Here is a 21,610-nt window from a genome sequence, read left to right on the forward strand (position 1 = left end):
AAACTGCAACTAATCCAGAATGCGGCAGCTGAGACCATATAACACCGGTCTTGAAAGACCGACATTGGCTCCCAGGATGTTTCCGAGCACAATTCAAAGTGTTGGTGCTGACCTTTAAAGCCCTAAATGGCCTCAGTCCAGTATACCTGAAGGAGCATCTCCACCCCCAACGTTCTACCTGGACACTGAGGTCCAGCTCTGAGGGTCTTCTGGTGATTCCCTCACTGCGAGGTTACAGGGGACCAGGCAGAGGGCCTTCTCAGTAGTGGCACCCACCCTGTGGAACGCCCTCCCACCAGATGTCAAAGAGAACAACAACTACCAGACTTTTAGAAGACACCTGAAGGCAGCCCTGTTTAGGGAAGCTTTTAATGTTTAACAGACCACTGTATTTTAATACTTTGTTGGAAGCCACCCAGGGTGGCTGGGGAGACCCAGCCAGATGGACAGGGTATAAATATATTATTATTATTATTATTATTATTATTATTATTATTATTATTATTATACCACACACTCTAATCACTACAACACATTAACCCTCTACCATATCTCTTTCCATGAATCCAACGTCGTCATCCAGAGTTGTCTTCCCCAGTCTGGTGTCCTCTGATTGTTGCAGGAACTCTGACTCCCATCAGCCCTTGCTGCCAGTATGGTCAATGCTCAATGACGATGGAAGTCATAGTTCCACAATGTTCTTGAACTCCGAACTCACATCAGCCTGAATCAGCATGCCCAGTAGACGGGGATTATGGGAGGTGTAGTTCAGCAATGTCCTCGGGCTCCAGCTCCTATCAGACTCAGTCAGCATGGCCAACGGGCAGAGATGATGGAAGTTGTAGCTCCAGTAAGGAACATCTGGTTTCATGTAGCTTAAAGCACATAAGCTCTCTTAAATCTACAGGGATTTTGTATAGGTCAATAAAAGTAAAATTGATTCTAATTCTATTTGTGCCTAGGTTACTATTTTTCATTCCATCCATTTTATTTGTGTTCTGAAATGTCCCTGCCATTTTTATTTTTATTTTGCACTTTTCACCCAAGGAAAATAAAATCTATGGCTTCATTCATACCCTCAGTGCTGGCGTCTAAATTTATACTGATCTTGTGGAGCCTTTCTGCTGCCCTGAACCATTTGGTCATTACAGTGGTACCTCGGGTTAAGTACTTAATTCGTTCTGGAGGTCCGTTCTTAACCTGAAACTGTTCTTAACCTGAAGCACCACTTTAGCTAATGGAGCCTCCTGCTGCCGCTGTGCTGCCACTGCATGATTTATGTTCTCATCCTGAAGCAAAGTTCTTAACCCGAGGTACTATTTCTGGGTTAGCAGAGTCTGTAACCTGAAGCATCTGTAACCTGAAGTGTATGTAACCCGAGGTACCACTGTACTTCAAAATGGTTTTCTCATGTATGAAAAGCTATGCCTCACATCCCATAAACTCCCAGATACCAAGCATCATTCAATAATCCAAGAGGAACATCTCTCCTAAAATGGTACAGACTGTAATCTGTCTATTTACTTATTTTTTTATTCAGAGCATTCCTGCTCTTTGGCCAGAGAACCTCCCAGAACAGCTTACAGATCAATAAAAAGAAAAGAGTCCCTGCTCTCGGGCTTGCCTGTTAAAAAGACACAACACAAAAAGAAAAGGCGATGGGAAGGGAAAAGGAAAACATGAATTCTTAACATTGCAAGGTTCTTAGATATGCAAAACCTCAAATTCTTCTCTGACCTCAGAATTAACTTAGCATTCCTCTTTCTTTCTCACACACAGCAGGAAATGCCTCTTTTATTAAAGATAAGGCCTTCAGTGATGCATACTTAATCACGTTTAAAAATGAAGGGAAATCCTTCTTGTTTCCACACTATTGCAATATTCCTACTCTATGACGATGCTTTAATTGATCGATCAGTTCAGACAATGACGACTCTATAAATATTTCTTTAATTGCGATGTCACATTGAGACAGCCAAACACTGTGGGGCACTGGCCCTCCCAATATGTAAAATAGCAAACATGTACATAAAATACATATCGTTTTAAGTCTAGAAAAACTGCGGAAAGTGGGGGGGGGGGAGCTGATTGAAATGCAAGGCTGTTCCCCACAGTCAATGCTGGATTTATGTATAAGCTAAACAAGCTATAGCTTAATGCCCCACTCTCTTGGGGGGCCCCAAAAAAAATTAAAGGGAAAAAAAACCTGGATTTACATTTCTAAAATATAAGATTAAAAAAACCTACATACAACAACAGTGTTTTGTGTTGTGTTGTTGTTGTTTAGTTGTTTAGTCGTGTCCGACTCTTTGTGACCCCATGGACCAGAGCACGCCAGGCACTCCTGTCTTCCACTGCCTCCCGCAGTTTGGTCAAACTCATGCTGGTAGCTTTGAGAACACTGTCCAACCATCTTGTCCTCTGTCGTCCCCTTCTCCTTGTGCCCTCCATCTTTCCCAACATCAGGGTCTTTTCCAGGGAGTCTTCTCTTCTCATGAGGTGGCCACAGTATTGGAGCCTCAGCTTCAGGATCTGTCCTTCCAGTGAGCACTCAGGGCTGATTTCCTTCAGAATGGATAGGTTTGATCTTCTTGCAGTCCATGGGACTCTTAAGAGTCTCCTCCAGCACCATAATACAAAAGCATCAATTCTTCGGCGATCAGCCTTCTTTATGGTCCAGCTCTCACTGCCATACACTGCTACTGGGAAAACCATAGCTTTAACTATACGGACCTTTGTTGGCAAGGTGATATATCTGCTTTTTAAGATGCTGTGTTTTGTAGGCACCTATTTTGTTATGTGCAAATGGCTTTAGATATCTATGAGGTCCATAAATTACCATATAGCATATATTCAACACAAAAAACAGCGACAATTTGTTGTTGGCAAAGGACAGCTGGATATAAAAAGGGCCCCATTGGCTTCAGTAGCTTAGGGCCTCATCAAACCTAAATCCAGCCCTGTCCACAGTATAATGCATTTTGTATGTCCTGTTCCTGAACATATACATTCTGGGGGCATAATTTACCCTAGCAGATGCATTTTTTGTAGACAAGACTTGGCTGCACTCCAGAAATCTGGAGAAGTGTGGATTTCAAAGGATATCTGTGCATAATTAAGGAGGTTCGCCTACAGATCAAGGTAAACAATAATATCACTCCTATCACCATGAAGGTGATTTATCAAGTAACCATCATCTGTGGCCTTGATAATGCCAGGTAACTGATAGGTGGATGGCTGCACCTTCCTGCCAGATTTCCCCCACAGGAAATGCACCACCCGGCAGGACTGAACTCTCTACTCATCAGCTGATGAGTAGGGGTTAAGTCTTGCTGCTTTAGTTGCATACCAGTTTTCTGGAGAAGGAGGCGGAAGGGGCAATTTCAGCCCATACACAATCTGTTTTTTTTTAAAAAAATAATATTTATTCAAATTTTAAAGGTTACAAAAAGAATCAAAGAAGAAAACAAAACAGTACATAAAAGCAAATCACATCCAGAAAAAAGTAAAAGAACGAAAACAGAAAAACAGAAAAAAAGTCAAAAAGTCAAAAAGAAAAAAGAACAAGTCAAACCTTTACATATTTTTCTTTCTTTAACTTATTTCCTTGACTTCCTCACACCTCCCCTCTTTATATTCTAGTTCAGATAGGTATTTCAGCAAATCCTTCATCTTGTTTTTATCCTAATAATTTATCTTGATATCCTGTAATTTTTCATTCTCTCTTTCATCAATTATCCATCCATTTTTACTTTATTTAATCTTATTTCTCATTAAAACTGATATATTTAAACTTATTCTCTTAAGACATTTCCCCTAGGGTTATAAAAATTTCATTCCACGATTTTTCCATTTTTCATTAATTTTTTTTTTTTAAAAAAAATCTCAATATATACATTTTAAATTCCCAATTTTCTTCCACCGTCTCCCCTCCCCAGTCTTGGCCCCTACCAACAGTTCCATCAACCTCCAACAGTCCATCAACCTGGAGATCTTAAATCCGAGGCTCTTAACTCTTCTTCATGTCCCATCTGCCGATCTTCTTGATAATCTTTGGTATTAAAAAACAGTTCTCGGAGGGGCTCCAACCCAACGATGATCATATTCCTTCTTAGCAAGTCTGCCAGATTTCCATAATTAAAGGTAGGGCCCATAAAGTCAGCCCATACACAATCTAATCCTTTCCCCTGTGCGTCAAGTTGATATCGATGCCAGTGACGTCAAATGATTGACATGGGGATGTGGTTTGGGGGAAGGTGCCACTGGAATTATTAAAAAAGATTTTTCCATCTTCCATCTTGCTATTTATTATGACTATGATAGATCAACACAGCTATCCACCTGTCTATCTAATATACCCAGTTTGGCCTAAAAGGCCATTTCCCCCAATCCACACCCCCATGTCAATCATTTGGCATCACTGGCATCGATATCAACTTGATGGACAGGGAGAAAGATTAGACTGTGAATGGGCTGAAATCGCACCTTTTGCCTCCCTCCCCAGAAATCGCGTGGCGGCGGGAGGCCCCATTAGCTAAAGTGGTACCTCAGGTTAAGAACAGTTTCAGGTTAAGAACGGACCTCCAGAGCAAATTAAGTTCTTAACCCGAAGTACCACTGTATCTTGGTTCAGACCAGAGGCCCGTCTATGCCAAACATCCTCTTTGCACTCAGCTGTCTCTCAAAAGCCCATCAGCACTGGCAGTGCAATGAATCACCGAGACCTTGGTTCAGATCAACGGTCCAGCTATACTCAGCAATTTTATTCCGACCAGAGGTCCATCTATATACTAACATCCCTCTTTTTCTGTTCGCCAATTGTCTCCATCGACAATGAAGTTAACCATTGAGGCTTTGGCACTGCTGTGCCCTTTGTCTGTAATATCTGGTACTGCTGCCCCCTCTTGGAGGCAGGATACTGGGTTAATGCTTTTTTGTTTAAAGCATAGCTGGTGTGTAAGGTTTTTTTTAATACACCCTGGCCGCTCTGGCTGCCCATACCTTGGGCCTTACACACCAGCACAGAGCGTGGGCGATGCTCCGCATCACCAGCAGGAAGAACGAGAAGGACCACGAGGCGCATCCTCTGGTTTTGCAATGGCTTGCCTGCTGATGCCAGGTGAGTTGCAGAGGAGGAACGCCCCCAAAAGAGTGTCTGAGCCACAGGAGGGAAGGGAATGTTTCTCTTTAAAAGGAAGTTGGGACTGGCCTCATGACACAGGCATTGGGCGGATTCAAGAGGTGGGTGGTGTCTAATCTCATATAGCCCAACTCCTGCCAGCACTAGGACGAAACAGGCAGACGGACTCAGAAGTTTTTGGTCGACGAGAGACACAGCCCACAACACAATCATGCCAGGTAAGGAATATCCAACACATCGTCGTCTGTTTGTTTATCGCAGGGGGGAAAGGGCTTCTTTCTAAGGACCCTACGGCGAGACGCTGGTCTTCTTTGAACCTGGAATGTAGCTAGGAAGTTTCTGAGGACGTGTCTCTACAGGTCTTGGTGGAGCAAGTGCCGTCGTCCGACTGGCGTGCCAACGAAATGTCCCTGGGAAGCGAAAAGATCTGGGATGAAAGAGATGTGGGGGTTGGGGGTTGGGATCAGAATTGGGGAAAGGAATAAAGAACCCAGAGGTGGTATTAGGGTCTCACCAAACCACTGGGTCTTGACTTGGGTTGGGCTACGCTGAAAGTCTTGTGTGATCTCCTTCGTTTACTGGATTCCAGAAGTCCACCCACGTGTGCTAAAGTTATGCAGAGCTAGGATCTAAATCCTAACCAATCTGCGTCTGATGATACCTTTGGACTATAGGGAGATGTCTTCTACTGAGTCAGACCAAAGGTCCATCTAGGACCAAAACTGTCCACAGGTCCCAGCTTGGGGAAGGGAATCGGTTCCTTCCATCCCTTCCTGGAGATGTCTGCGATTAAATTGAGGACATTCTCCATGAAAATCATCCCATCTACCCCTGAGCTGCAACCTTTCCCCTGAACAAGTGCGCAAGTCCTGGCTGTGAGCACCTCTCGGCTGGATCATGTCCAGTCCAGCATTCTTAGCAAGAATCTATTTGCTATGTGGTCAGCCGATGGCCCATGAGTGATCTGCTCTGGTGCAAGGCAACTTCCTAAGTTTTTAAGCTTAAGTATAAGAGAGACTGAGCGGCTTCTGAATACCAGTTACTGGGATCCACAGGTGGGGCTTGTGTTCGAATCCTGGTTGTGGGTTACCTGCAGGCCTCTGGTTGGCCACTGTTTGAACAGGATGCTGGACTAGATGGGCTCTTGGCCTGATCCAGCAACCGGCTCTTAAGGACAGGCGTTCTGCGCAGAGAACTTGCACTTCTCCACATTTTGCGGTGCAACGATGTGTCTGAAAAACGCACCCGTCAGGGTGAAGCAAGTGTATAAATGTGCATAGCACATCTGTGAAGCTGGCTTGACAAAGATGGCTTGACGAAAAAAATGTGTGTATCGGGATAAATCTTTAGGAAAAGCCTGGTGAGTTTTCAAGAGGATTTTAAAAGGAAGCTGCAACCAGATGTGGAAATATGGAGAACTTTAATACTGGGGAAATGAGAAATTGAGAAACAGTGAAGCCGACATGTTTGCTTATCCCCAGCCATGGCTAACCGCTTTTTGAAAACATGGATTTCCATAGGGTCTAATTTGTTTGGGCCGAACCCAACCCATTGCTCTTGGCCACCTGTCTGAGATGATGATGGTGATTGAAAGGGCACATTGGTTTAGGTGCCCCCTTCCCAAGGATGAAAGGCAGCTGCCTGTCTATATCAGATTAGGTTTAATGGTCCTAGTAAAGGGTAAAGGAACCCCTGACCATTAGGTCCAGTTGTGACCGACTCTGGGGTTGTGGCACTCATATTGCTTTATTGGCCGAGGGAGCCGGCGTACAGCTTCCAGGTCATGTGGCCAGCAGGACTAAGTCGCTTCTGGCGAACCAGAGCAGCGCACGGAAACGCCGTTTACCTTCCCGCCAAAGCGGTTCCTATTTATCTACTTGCACTTTGACGTGCTTTCGAACTGCTAGGTGGGCAGGAACAGGGACCGAGCAACGGGAGCTCACCCCGTTGCAGGGATTCGAACTGCCGACCTTCTGATCGGCAAGCCCTAGGCTCTGTGGTTTAACCCACAGCGCCACCCGCGTCCCTTAAGGTCCTAGGACAGCCTAAAAAAGGAATGACTTTTAAGCCACTTGGATGACTTTTAAGAAATCTGAAGGCAGCCTTGTGTGGAGAAGCCTTTTAATGTGTGCTGTTTTATTATGTTTTTTTATATGTTGGAAGCCACCCAGAGTGGCTGGGCAACCCAGTCAGATGGGCAGGGTATTATTATTATTATTATTATTATTATTATTATTATTATTACACATTGACCTAAGTCCCACGTAACAGAGCTGGATTTTATTCCCAAGTAAGTATGCACAGAATCGTTGCAGAATAAATGAATTGGTCCATCTAGCTTTGGGCTTTCCCTAACATGGTGGCCTTCAGACATTTTGGACTACAACTCCCATTAGCCTCAGACAACAGTCAGGACAGATGATAGCAGAAGTTCAACGCCACCTGGAGGATGCAGTCCTACCTTAAGATGCCAGATTTTGAACTCAGGACCTTCGACATGCAAGGCAGATGTCCGACTACTGGGTACAACTCTCTTGCCCACAGAAGGTGCCAGGATCAATACCCCATGGCTTTTCCAGGTGGGGCTGGGAATGTCTCCTCCCCGAAGCCTTGGAGGGCAGCTGCCAGACAATACTGAACAAGATAGATCAATGGTCTGACTCTGTATGAACATACCTTCCTATGTTCAAAGGAGCACACACTTTTCAGAAAGAGGCTCAGATCGTGCCGAACTGTCGAAACAGCCGACGGGAGGGAGGGAAAGGTAAAACACTGCGACAAGTTTCAGCTTGATTGACCAAATACGAACAATCACAGCCCAGCAATAATACTTAGAGACTTCTCTGTGGACTGTGTCTGAAGTTCACAGCCTCTCCTCTAAGAAAGTTTGCCTACCCCTCTGTACTGAATGAATCTTTTTCAATGTGGGTCTGCCAATAGCTCTGTGGGACATTTCAAAAGCTGACATCTTTACAGGCAGGAAGGAAGCTTCTACGCAGATGTCCACATCTGGATATGCATCGAACCATCCTAAAATAAATAGCCAACACCATCTAGAGATCCCCATGTTTCAGGAAGCAGTGTCAGAAGCATAGCTTCCATAAGTGAGTTTGTTTCTCAGCTCTTGACCATCTCCAAATTGGGATTTCCAAAAAGACAGGGCAAAGGCATTTGAAAGGTCCACTGGGAAAACAAGGAGCTTCCATAACTCAGTGGAAGAGGATGTCCTTTGGAACTGGAATGATGAGGAGTAGACATGGGTGGTGGTGGTTTCCTATTCAGTTCAAGTTTAAAGGCAAGCTGATCAGGTTTGCGGCGGCTGAAACAATCTTAGAATTGAAATGGAGCTGTCTTTCGCAACTGAACTTTCTCTGAATTTTGCAATGCAGTTCTCCAACCAACCAAGGTTGACCAAAAGAATCTTCTATTAGGGCAAAGTGTGCGTGGAAGTTGATGCCTTGATGAAAATAACTTAGAAGAATGCATTCTATTAGGGGAAAAGGCTTACAAAAATGTGTAGCTTTGTCAAAACTGTATATGAAAAAAAATATGTAATTATTAGGTGAAATCCACTCTAAAATGCTTGTGGGTTTTCACGAGGTTTTTTTTTAAATTGCTGCAGAAATGTGGAGACTCAAATTTCAAATTGGAAAAATGAGGATTCCAAAAATGAGTAACTTAAACTGACAAATCTTTCCATTCCTAGTTGGGCAAATGTATCAATTTCAGTTCTTGCTTTCTCATATTTCCAATAGCTACTGCCCTTCCTCTCATTAATTCATTGATTTTTTTCCACAGTCATTTATTACCCCAGAAAGTTGCCTTGAGCCCCAATCATGGAGATGTGTTGTATACATATTTTAAATAAATGAATTCTCATTTGAAAAAAGAATGAGTCAGGGACAGATAAGTGTGAAGGCAGCCACCGAATTTGCGATGGTTCTTCAGCCACAAAATAAACAGCCAGAATGACACAACTTTGGGGGATCTATTATTATTTATTTTTTAAAATGATTGCTTTTATCATCAGGCGGTACACCCCCAAAAGTAAGGTTAAGGGCTCGGCTTGGTACACAGCACATTTGCTCCTAGCTGGGATGAATTGGAAGCAGTAATTAAAACGTTCCCAGGCCCGCAGGAATCCAGCCTGTTATACTGCCTCAGCAACCTGGTTAAAATTGCTGATGAGCTCTAAATAATAAACTGGAATTTGGAAGAGGGCTTCCCTGGCATGCTCTGACTTAGACCAGGCAGCAACGTGCCAGGAAATACAGATTCGTAGGAAAGAGGAAGGCACCTTTAAGCATGTGCAGAGTGCTGAACCCTCTTCCTTTGAGGAGAGAGGACTCCCACCCATCACAGGTAGCGATGGCAGGAAGATTCCAGGTTAGGAAGAACTCTTGCTATGCTCAGAAGAGAACCTCCATGTTCTATGGCAGTCTACCGCAGAACACTAAACGCTGGGAACAACCAAGGCTCTGAATCATGTGTCCTTTGGAACTGCAAGCGGGGAGCGTTGCTGTCATGCGCCCTGCATTGGCTTCCCATCTGGTTGGCTGCTGCGAGGACAGGGTGCTGTGTTCCAGACGGGCTTTTGGCCTGATCCTGCTGCCAGGCTCTCCTGATGTTCTTGAAAATCAAATCAACCTTGCGAGAGCTTGCCAGACCAGGTGGGAAGGAACGGAGAAACCCATCGAGGGTGCGACATGGGCAAGCCCTTTCTTGCTCAGTCTGCTAGGTATAAAAACGCCTTTGAAACCTCACACACCTGGGCTGCTCCTCCTCACCCGGCTTATCTGTGGGAGAAAACATTTCCTGCGTCTCTCTGATCCATTTGGAATGTTGGTGTGCCAAATTCTGCCCTGAGCAGGTGCTTTTGTGCCAGCAGCCGGTGCCCAGAGACATCCAGGCGGTACCATGTTGGATAACCCCCCACCCCACCCCCATTGCTAGAATTAAAGGAGACAACTTATTTGTGTTTCCTCTCGCGCATGTGCGGCTAATTTGCAGGATGCCGTCATCTGCATCAAAACATTCCTCTACAGAGTCTGGATGGGCCGGAGGGACCAGATCTCTGGTGGTTGGGCAAGAGTTTTAGGAACCTGTCCTGGTACCCTATCGTGGTGGGTGGAGACGGCCTCCCACGCTTTCCTGCTTTATCATCCCAGAGCAATGCAGCTGGCAGTGACGTGTCACATATACGCGCTCACAAGTGGGGTGGCGTCTAAGGGCAGGAGGAATTCCAAGGATGGGGCAGAATGGGCTGCAGGGCACGTGGATGGGGTCAATTTGACAGTGAAAAATCTCCATGAGAAGCTTGGCCAATAGGGTGGAATATCAGCCCCAAAGCGGAACATCCCTGCCAGGGAGACGAGTGGGAAATGATCGCATTCAGAATTTCTGCCATGTTTTGCCATGGTGATTTTATGAATGGATCCCAGGTTATTTTATGAATGAATCGCTGTGGTCATTATGTGAATGAATCCCTGTGGCTCATTTATGAATGAATCCCTACAATGTCCTAGGATACTTTTTTTTGTAATGGTAACAAAAATGCTAGAGAGACCGGCTAAGAGTTCTTCGCTCACCCCTTCTTCAGGTTATTCTGCTGATGGGACATTTGGGAAGGAGTGATATTGAAATCTTCCCCAAATGTCTAAGCGTTGTTTGGGATTGGAACTGTAGGCCGGAAGAGTTTAATTTGAGGAGGGCGGAGGACCAAATTGCTAAACAGGTGGTGATCCAGAAATGTCATCCCGCCTTTAATTTAATCAGCATTTTGTTACTTTTAAAATAATAACAATAAGATAAGAATCATATCCCAAGAAACATCTGATTAAGACTGTTCCTACCACCAGGCCAGGAACTTTTCCAAAGCCTGAGGGCCACCTTCACTTCTGGGCAACTTTTGAGGGGCCACATGTCAGTGGTGGGTGGAGCCACAGGCAAAGTGGGTGGAGCAATGGGTGCAAATTTTACCTCTGTAAAATAGACTAGAATCTACTCAATTTTCTATCTGGGCAAGCAAGAAGCAATTGCTGTTTTTATTATGTTTATATTAATGCTATTAAAATGTAATTCGTTTGAAGACCTCTGGGTAACAATAACATGTCTAAAAAGGTAAAGGTACCCCTGCCCGTATGGGCCAGTCTTGACAGACTCTGGGGTTGTGCGCTCATCTCTATAGGCCAGGAGCCAGCACTGTCCGGAGACACTTCCGGGTCATGTGGCCAGCGTGACAAGCTGCAACTGGCGAGCCAGCGCAGCACACGGAACGCCGTTTACCTTCCCGCTGGTAAGCGGTCCCTATTTATCTACTTGCACCCGGGGGTGCTTTCGAACTGCTAGGTTGGCAGGCGCTGGGACCAAACGACGGGAGCGCACCCCGCTGCGGGGATTCGAACCGCCGACCATGCGATCGTCAAGTCCCAGGCGCTGAGGTTTAATTAATACATGTCTAATTAATACTAATACTTTTAGTACTATACTATATTAATACTATGCCTGGCGTGCTCTGGTCCATGGGGTCGCAAAGAGTCGGACACAACTAAACGACTAAACAACATACTATACTATACTATACTATACTATACTATACTATACTATACTATACTCTACTCTACTCTACTCTACTCTACTCTACTCTACTCTACTCTACTATAGTGGTACCTTGGAAGCCGAATGCCTTAGCTCCCAAACAAATCGGCTCCCGAATGATTGAAACCCGGAAGTGAGGGTTCTGGTTTTTGAACAATTTTCAGAAGCCTAGCGTCCGGCATGGTTTCCGCGGCTTCCGCTTGGCTGCAGGACACTCCTGCAGCCAATCGGAAGCCACGCTTTGGTTTTAGAACAGTTCCGGGAGTCGAACAGACTCCCCAAATGCATTCTGTTTGAGAACCAAGATACGACTGTACAATACAATACAATACAGCTGCTGTTGTATTACTGTTATTACTGCTAATAGGAATATACCGTATTTTTCGCTCTATAAGACGCACCAGACCATAAGACGCACCTAGTTTTTGGAGGAGGAAAACAAGAAAAAAAATATTCTGAATCCCAGAAGCCAGAACAGCAAGAGGGATTTGGCTTCTGGGATAGCCGTGCAGCCTGCATTCACTCCATAAGACGCACACACATTTCCCCTTACTTCTTAGGAGGGAAAAAGTGCGTCTTATAGAGCGAAAAATACGGTAAGTATCAGAGTTCAAGGACTGATTCCAGCCAGGAAAAGACACTCAGGGTGTGAGACAGTGAGGAGCGTGGCTTGGAGAGAAGGCATTCCAAGGGGGCCACATAGAGACAACTGGAGGGCCACATTAGCCTCATTCCTCTAGATCTTTTGCCTCTGTTGGAGATCAGAGCTGGTTGAGATCCCTGCAGCCTGTCACGAGAGCCTCTAAGTTGTTCTGATTCCTGCCCCCTCCAAACTCCACTTAGGGGCAACAGAGAATTTATTTCCCATTCCTGGTGCTTGAAGGAAAATATAAGATGCCTGTCCCTTCGGGCAGAATTCGCCCTGATTTCCACAACGAACAGGATGTCACTTATGGAGGAGATCTGAGTAAACAACTGTATCATTATGATTAAAAATAAATAAATCAAGAAGGTGACATCCAGATCAGGAAAGGTAAAACAACTAGGCCAACTCCCACCTTCTTATTCTGTTTTTGTGTGGGAGGTTTTTTCCCTTCTTCTTCCTGGATGTTGGGACATCCTGTGACATCAGCCCATCCTGAAAAGTGGGGAAACACTTAACGAGGCTTTTATTGCTTAACGACTTTGAGCACTTCAGGCTCCTCCCTTTTTCCTGGGAAAAGCAGCTCTGGTCTTTGAATCTTTTCCAAAGGGCATGCAATAAATCTAGTCAATTTGATAACTGTTAATAGCCATGCTGTATGGATTATTGAGCCTAGGAGAAAACATAATTCCTAGCCACTCCACAAATGTGGCCCTCCGTGTCTCTCTGGCTGGCCCTCAGAACTCTCTCTCCAGTACTGACCTATGTCCACGCTTGAGTTTTTGAAGTGGGATAACGTAGGGCTACCATATGTCTGGAATTATCCCAGACATATCCAGGATTAGTCCTTCGAAAATAGTGCGGAATTTCAGAAAATGGGGGGCAAATGTCCGTTAAAACCCAGGTGTATGGCCACTCATGGTCGGAAGTGTTTATTTTTTGGTGAATTTACTGGAAAATGGCTCAAAATCTTCTCTCTCTTTTTTGGAGATTTTGAATCAAAAAGTTCAACAACTCTGCCAAAAAAACAAGATGCGCATTCAGAAACCTCCCGCAGTTTCTAAAGGAAACTGACAATTCTCTTGCCCTGCCCACTGTTGACCCGGGCCCAGTCTGATGCTGGCATCATGTGCGGCCCCTGAAAGGTTACTTTGAAGGCAACGTGGCCCTCATGTTGAAATGGGGTCCCCACATCCAGGGACGTTGCACTGAGTGCAGGATGCTGCAGTGCAATCGCTGGCAAAAGCGAGTCCTTGTTGTCGGATCACACTTTTGCTCAGGGATCAGTGCTGGTTGACCCTTTGCTACTGGGCTGAGTTCACCTTGGAACTGCCTGCCGATTGACCTCAAGCAAGTTCTTTCACTGTATTCTTTTCGGCGCCTACTAAAGGCATTCTTGTTCAGCAAGCCTATTACTATTACTATTAGAAATATATTTATCTACACTCCACCTGACAAGGACTGAAGGCAGGTAAAAATAAGTCTACTCCAATGTTTGGAAAGTTGATGAGAGTTTTAGTATAACGTATTTTTCGCCCTATAGGACGCACTTTCCCCCCTCCAAAAATGAAGGGGAAATGTGTGTGCGTCCTATGGGGCGAATGCAGGCTTTCGCTGAAGCCTGGAGAGCTAGAGGCGTTGGTGCGCACCGACCCCTCTCGCTCTCCAGGCTTCAGGAAGCTATCCGCAAGCCTCGCGTGCCCGGCGGGAGGTCCTGCCGGGCGCACAAGGCTTGCGGGCAGCAGCCTGCAGCCTGAAGCACGGGGCACGCTGCGTAGCACGCCCCGTGCTTCGGACAGATGTCGGCAAGCCTCACGCGCCCTGCAGGAGGTCCCGCCGGGCGCGCAAGGCTTGGGGCAGCAGCCTGTTCTGGGGGCTGGGGTCGGGGGAAGCTCAGGCTTCCCCTGCGCCAGCCCCTGCGCCTGGGGGGGAAATAAATTTTTTTCCCTTTATTTCCCCCCCAAAAAACCTAGGTGCGTCCTATGGGGCGAAAAATACGGTATATTTTTTAGCCTGTTGCCATTTTAACTTTCTGAAAGTCTTAAATTGTGGCTGCCGATTCTTCCTATCTTTTTTATAACACACACACACACATGGGGGGAGAAAGAGAGAGAGAGAGAGAGAGAGAGAGAGAGAGAGAGAGAGAGAGAGATCCGTACTCATTACAAAATACCTATCTTTTTTATAATATACTGAAATAAAACAGATACTTAATCTAAAAAAAGAACAGAGGCAAGAAGAATGAAAGAAGGAATGAAAAAGAGAAAGGAGGGAAGGAAGGAAGGAAGGAAGGAAGGAAGGAAGGAAGGAAGGGAGGGAGGGAGGGAGGGAGGAAGGAAGGAAGGAAGCAAGGAAGGAAGGAAGGAGAGAGAGAGATAAGGTTAAAAACAGGTAAAAATACTTTCAGTTCTCTGTCCTGCAGTTAAATAAAGTACAGTATTCAGTCATTAGCATTCAAACATTCTATATTTTATAAACCAAGCTGGCTGCCAATTCTTCTTATCGATGATAGCATCATTTTATCTTATTTACAAACCACTGAGGGTTTCCATTTCTGTTTTAACAATAAATTGGTGTATAAAGTAAAGGTAAAGGGACCCCTGACCATTAGGTCCAGTCGTGACAAACTCTGCGGTTGCGGCGCTCATCTCGCTTTACTGGCCGAGGAAGCCGGCGTACAGCTTCTGGGTCATGTGGCCAACATGACTAAGCCGCTTCTGGCGAACCAGAGCAGCGCATGGAAACGCCGTTTACCTTCCCTCCGGAGCGGTACCTATTTATCTACTTGCACTTTGACGTGCTTTCAGACTGCTAGGTTGGCAGGAGCAGGGACCGAGCAACGGGAGCTCACCCTGTCACGGGGATTCGAACTGCTGACCTTCTGATCGGCAAGTCCTAGGCACTGTGGTTTAACCCACAGCGCCACCCGCGTGCCAAATTGGTGTATAAATTTTACCAAATAAAATAAAATAAATAAACAGTCTCCCTCGGCTTAAAGCACCTGTCTTCCCCCAATGAATCCTGGAGCTTCACCTGTCGCAGAGCCGCAAATCCCTTCACATCCTGGGGGAACCTGCATGGAATCTGCAGCTCCCAGAATTCCTTGGGTGAAAGGACAGAGGAGAGCCATTTGCATCTAATGTTCTTTTGATGTACAGTGACCTTGGTCTCTCCAACGCCCTCGTTCAGTCGCTTCAGTTTTCCCAGCCTTTCCAGGCAGCTTCCACACCCAAGGATGGGATGGAATGAGCGATAGGAAGGTGAGGTTTCAGGACACAGCGGATTCCAACACGGCGGGTACCTTTTTATCAACCCTGTGCTGCCGATGTGCCTTGCAAGGATAGCCCATAATTGCGGCTTTTGCCTGGCACCACTCCTCCTTCTCGCCCTCCTACGCCCGCTCTGATTGGCTGGGAGGGAGCGGCATTCCATTCCAACGAAGGTCTGGCGACTGGTTCGGCGGATTTCGCTCCCGGCACCCGCCTCACTGGGGCTAGGCAGAGTGCCTGCCAAAATATAATTATCGTTAATCGCCTGTGGGTGTTGCGACCTGGAGGGGAAGGAAGGAAGGAAGGAAGGAAAGATAGGCAGATTGCAGGGCAGAAGGATGGATCCTGCAAACCGGTTGGCTTGCATTCCTAGGAGCAGCCACTGGAGGTCGCTGTGCAGGAAAGACGGGAGACCGTTGGGAAGGCAAGGCTCTGTGCAAACTCAGTGGTTGAACATTTCCTTTGCATGCCAGGGGATGACCTGGGGAGACTTATGGAGGCCAGGTTAAGAGACTTAGAGGGCCGCATTCGACAACCTGGCCTGAAATTCCCTGACCCTGATCTAGATACCTATCTGAGGAGACAGTGTCAGATTTGGGCCATCATTTCGGGAACTTTCAATGGCCATAAAGAAACAAAGGAGGGTATGAAACTAATACAGGGAATATTGCCGCACATCAAAGTGCTGCATCTCTGACTGGTGTGAGATTTCACGGGTTCCACGCTCTCACTCAGATTCTGTGTTTCCTTTTGGGATTCGGGCACAGCAAAGACTGTGGTGTCTTTATGATATATGGGTTATTCACACATATGTACAACCTGAACCTACAATGGAGGGGTTTACAGAATTAATACCCCCAAAAAAGTCCTTCTGTGTCGCCTAACTCCTCATTCTCTACTCTAAGCTCTGTTGTGGGAGAGGGACCCCACCCATTTGCCGTCTCATACCAACTCCCCTTGATCCCTTTGTTCTCGTAATGACCCGTCACCCAGGGGATTAACAAACGAGGAAGGTAGCCTGATTTAATACAATGTTAACACTTGCTGATTCCAGGGATTAGAAGTGCCTAGCACACAGTTTAGCACCTTAAGTCCTAAGACTTAATTAGATTCTAACACTAGCTAGAGCCAAGGATTATAGTCTGGCACTCACAAACTCATAACAATATGTTGGTTGCTCAAGGATCTTCGAGCCAGGAAGTGACTTCTACCATTGGAGACATCCATCTCCCTGCAGAATGATGCAACATCAGGGCACCCTGAGATAACCCTGGTTGCTATGAGTCATCATTCCTTCCCTGTACTCTTTCCAGCTCCCGCTAAAAACATTTTTGTTTCAACAGGCCTACCCAGACATGTTGGATGATGATGCATGGCAACATGTTTTTAATTTATTCTTGGTTACTTAATGTTCCAAATAGTTGTTCTTACTGTTTTTGCTCATGATGTTATCGTTTTATTCTCTTTGTGAACTGCACTGCGGGTTGGTTTTCTTTACGATCAAGTAGTCTGAAATGAATAAAATAAATAATCATCCCCTGCAATGTTAGTACAGTGGTGATAACAATGCCAAGGTGGCAGGTTCGAGACAGCTGCATATTCCAATCCTGGTCCGACTGCACTGGCTACCGATCAGTTTCCGGGCCCAATTCCAAGTGCTGGTTTTGACCTATAAAGCCTTAAAGGGCTCAGGACTGCAATACCTCAAGGACCACCTCTTTCCGTATGCACCTACCCGGACCCTGAGATCATCTTCTGAGGCCCTTCTTCGTGTGCCTTCTCCTCGAGAGGTCAGGAGGGTGGCAACACGAGAACGGGGCCTTCTCAGTGGTAGCTCCCCATCTGTGGAATGCTCTCCCCAGGGAAGTTCGCCTGGTGTCTTCATTATACACCTTTAGGCGCCAGGCAAAAACGTTCCTTTTTAACCAGGCCTTTGCTTAACCAATCCACATCCTGGTTCCTTATCCCTCCTGCCTTTACAGCAGTAGCTACTTATATTCATGCAAGAAAGTCAGGAATGCATTTTTTGCTTCAATTAGGTACACATAATTATGTACTATATTTTGTCACAAACAACTACATTTTATTACATAGGGGAAAAGATCTATTTTAGTGATACTTAAGACAACAACCTGTGGTGTACCTAAAGACTGGTGAGAATAAAAGCAGTTTTTTAATACCTACTGTTTCACTAAAGGACTTTCGACTTGGTGCGCTCATTTACCAAAGACGCGCTGCGCCAGCGGCGATGCTTGTCAGACTCAACGACGGTGCTTGTCATTCTCAACGGCGCTGTGCACACAAAATTATCTAAATTTGGGGGCCCTGGGCAGATATTTGCACCCCAGCGGCGCATATGTTAAAGACGGCCCTGTGTGAAATGCTTTAAAGAATGGCTTATGCACTAAATATTATGCGTGGTATAAGGTACGGGGTATCTTTGGGTTCCCAGATGTTGCTGGAACAGATCTCCTATTTCCCCTGGCATTCTGAGCTACATCTGGAGGCTCCAAGCTTCCCCACACCTGGGGAATATGTCCTGTCCATGAATTGGGGAGGGATGCTTATCGATGACGCACTTCCGTTTTTCCTCTAGGATGCAAGGGAGGAGGAACCAAAGGAGGAGACATCATGGGCGGCGACCCCTCTGAGCTGGAGTGGGCCATCCAGACGCTGTCGAAGAACTACGATAAGTACGCCGGTAAAGGGTGCTGTTGCAGCAAGAAGCGGGGGATCAGCCAGGGTGGATTCCGGAAGATGCTCAAGCATGAACTCAACCACATGTTGACGGTGAGATGAAGGATGGAGGGAGATTCAGAGGGCGCTGCTACCTATTGCCAGATCAAACCGCCAGTCCATCTAGCCAGTGCTGGATTTACGTACGAGCTAAACAAGCTATAGCTTAGGGCCCCAATCTCTTGCCCCCCCCCCAATTCACTATTAATATAAAGGTAAAGGTAAAGGGGCCCCTGACCGTTAGGTCCAGTCATGACCGACTCGGGTTGTGGCGCTCATCTCGCTTGATTGGCTGAGGGAGCCGGCGTACAGCTTCCGGGTCATGTGGCCAAAGCAGCTCACGGAAACGCCGTTTACCTTCCCACCAGAGCAGTACGTATTTATCTATTTGCACTTTGATGTGCTTTCGAACTGCTAGGTTGGCAGGAGCAGGGACCGAGCAACGGGAGCTCACCCCGTCACGGGGATTCGAACCGCCGACCTTCTGATCGGCAAGTCCTAGGCTCTGTTGTTTAACCCACAGCGCCACCCGTGTCCCTACTATTAATATACTTCTTCTTAATTGTATTTCAGTTCAACAATTGCTTTGATAAAATACAGTGGTGCCTCGCAAGACGAAATTAATCCGTTCCGTGAGTCTCTTCGTATAGCAGTGTTTTCGTCTTGCGAAGCAAGCCCATTGACAGCTTAGCGGATTAGCGCTATTAGCGGTTTAGCGGCTTTTAGCAGCTTTTAGCGGCTTATCAGCTTAGCGGATCAGCTGAGAAGCGGCTTAGCTGCTTAGAAAAAGGGGGGGAGGGGGAAAAACCCGCAGGAACTCGCAAGACATTTTCGTCTTGCGAAGCAAGCCCATAGGGAAATTCGTTTTGCGAAGCGCCTCCAAAACGGAAAACCCTTTCGTCTAGCGGGTTTTCCGTCTTGCGAGGCGTTCGTCTTGCGGGGCACCACTGTATGTATTTTGTTATGTGCAAATGGCTTTAGATACCTATTAGGTCGATAAATTACCATATCACATATATTCAACACACAAAAACAGTGACAATTTATTGTTGACAAAGGACAGCTGGACATATAAAGTGTCAGGAGGTCAGCCTACACTCGAGTAGGACACATGCCCAACTGGCTTGTTCTCTCGCTCCTGGTCTTTTGTTCGGGAGCTTCTAGAGCTTTCTTCAGCCTGAACATCACAGTGACCGATGCCAACCGACACACTTAGGGATCCGCAGAGTCTTCGTAGCCTGTGTAACAGACCTCAGCAACTCAGCATTTTGGCTAATCTACTTTATTACATATAAACACACACAGAGCACTGCAACATGGCTCCCTCTCTCTCCACCATCAGACAGCAAAGAGAAAGAACAAAGGACAATAGTCCCACTTCACGGCACACAGTAACACAAACATCCTGTCTCCGTCACTTCCCACTCTGTGGAATGAAAACATACACAGTCATGTGATAGACAACAATCCCATGACTGCAGACACGGGGAATGAATCTTCAACATTACCTTCAGTAGCTTAGGGCCTTATCAAACCTAAATCTGGCCCTGCATCTAGCCCAGCTTTTCCGACACGGACTGGCAGACTCTCTCTCAGCACCAGAAGTGCGGTGAAATTTTGTGCAGGGGGACAGATAGGACCAGAGGCGCCAGCTTGTGAGGGGGTGACATTATGATGTCCCAACCTCGCACATGTGAGCATCATGCTTCCTTCCTGAAGCTGGGCAGAAGATTCTTGGGCTTTGGGAAGGAGGCAGAGGGGGAATATCAAAGGGACTAGCCTAGTCCCCTTAGTCCATTGACCGCATGCTGCTGGTCAGCATAGTAACAATTTGATCTGCAAGTTGATTGGAAAGTGGGTGCAATATTTAGTCCAAGTGGCACTTAGAGGCTGGAATGTGGGGGGCGACAGAAAGCCAGGCAGCCTCCACTCTAGATGGGAAACCAACGAGAAGCAAGAATCTGGCATTTTCCCCAATGGCAAGCAGGTCAGCACTGAGATGGGGAGAAATGATAGGAATAACGTTTCATGGTGCCTCAGCAAGTCAGGCAGGACATGAATGGGGAAGCCTTAAAGGGGTACAAGCTACACAGAAATTAGATGGAAAGCAATGATAAGCAACAGAACGGGCACAAAAAGAATTTGTTGTTGTTGTTTAGTTGTGTCCGACTCTTCGTGACCCCATGGACCAAAGCACGCCAGGCACTCCTGTCTTCTACTGCCTCCCGCAGTTTGGTCAGACTCATGCTGGTAGCTTCAAGAACACTGTCCAGCCATCTCGTCCTCTGTCATCCCCTTCTCCTTGTGCCCTCCATCTTTCCCAACATCAGGGTCTTTTCCAGGGAGTCTTCTCTTCTCATGAGGTGGCCAAAGTATTGGAGCCTCAGCTTCACAATCTGTCACAAAAAGAATAACCTGGACTATTTCACACTTAGGCTATGTTGCAAACCCAGCTACATTAGTGAAACAACGTTTTGAATGTGTTATAAACATGCAACACAAGATGGCGCTGGAGAGCAAAAAAAATTTCTATGCTATTTTACATAGCGATTTTTTTTGTCATAACGATTTAATTTCTGAATTACTTATAGTGTTTTTTTCCGACATCTAGTAAGGCGGACCTCTGCTTCCCCATGTGGTGGAAGTGTCTACGCTCTTCGGCTCCAGGTCTCCCAGTCCCACTTTTCTGACTCGTTTCATTCCCCCTCTTCCCCCATCCAGGACACCAAGAACAAGCAAGCCGCCAACAAACTGATCTGTGACCTGGATGAGAATCAGGACGGACTCATCAGCTTCCACGAGTACTGGAACCTGATTGGCGGCATCGCCAGCCCAATCTCCTGCCTGATCCGACAGCAGGAGGAGAGCGTCAAGTTCACCAAGTAGAGCGAGAGAGAGAACGTCAGCTGCTCACACCACCCCTAGCCCCTTCTATCTCTCCCCCCACATTCCGACTCCCTGCCTTAACCTTGCCGTCATTCCAGCTCCCCCGGCTTGCTGGGCTGCACATCACACGGCCCATCGCCATTTGGGCCCGAAAGCTGAACTCTACCATACCTTTGGAAATTATCCGTCCACTTATTTAATTCTTTTCAACACCTGCAACTGGGGTATCGCGTCTGGGAGGGTGACGGGTGGTTGTGGGGTGGGGGTGGCCATGTTCCGTGGGGATCCAGCCGGCTGTGTCAGACTGTGAAGAGCGTTGCAATAAAGCCTTGAGTCGGA

The 21,610-nt window shown here is 46.4% G+C and overlaps 1 protein-coding gene across 1 annotated transcript; it reads left to right on the forward strand.

Annotated features, from left to right (window-relative positions):
* Window positions 1-5,206: 5,206 nt before the first annotated feature.
* On the forward strand, window positions 5,207-21,610 carry LOC307205762 (protein S100-A16-like). The gene is made up of 3 exons (XM_079958542.1): window positions 5,207-5,358; window positions 18,246-18,439; window positions 21,107-21,610. The coding sequence occupies exons 1-3, from the start codon at window positions 5,352-5,354 to the stop codon at window positions 21,269-21,271; spliced, it is 366 nt and encodes a 121-aa protein (XP_079814668.1). The 5' UTR covers window positions 5,207-5,351; the 3' UTR covers window positions 21,272-21,610.

Source organism: Podarcis cretensis (genome assembly GCF_951804945.1).
Source record: "Podarcis cretensis genome assembly, chromosome: 16".
In the NCBI taxonomy this organism is placed as follows: Eukaryota; Metazoa; Chordata; class Lepidosauria; order Squamata; family Lacertidae; genus Podarcis; species Podarcis cretensis.

Bases quoted from the DNA above. Each gene is read 5' to 3' on its own strand.
- LOC307205762 (XM_079958542.1), top strand. The intron at 18,440-21,106 runs GTGAGATGAAGG...TCCCCCATCCAG, and splicing joins AACTCAACCACATGTTGACG to GACACCAAGAACAAGCAAGC.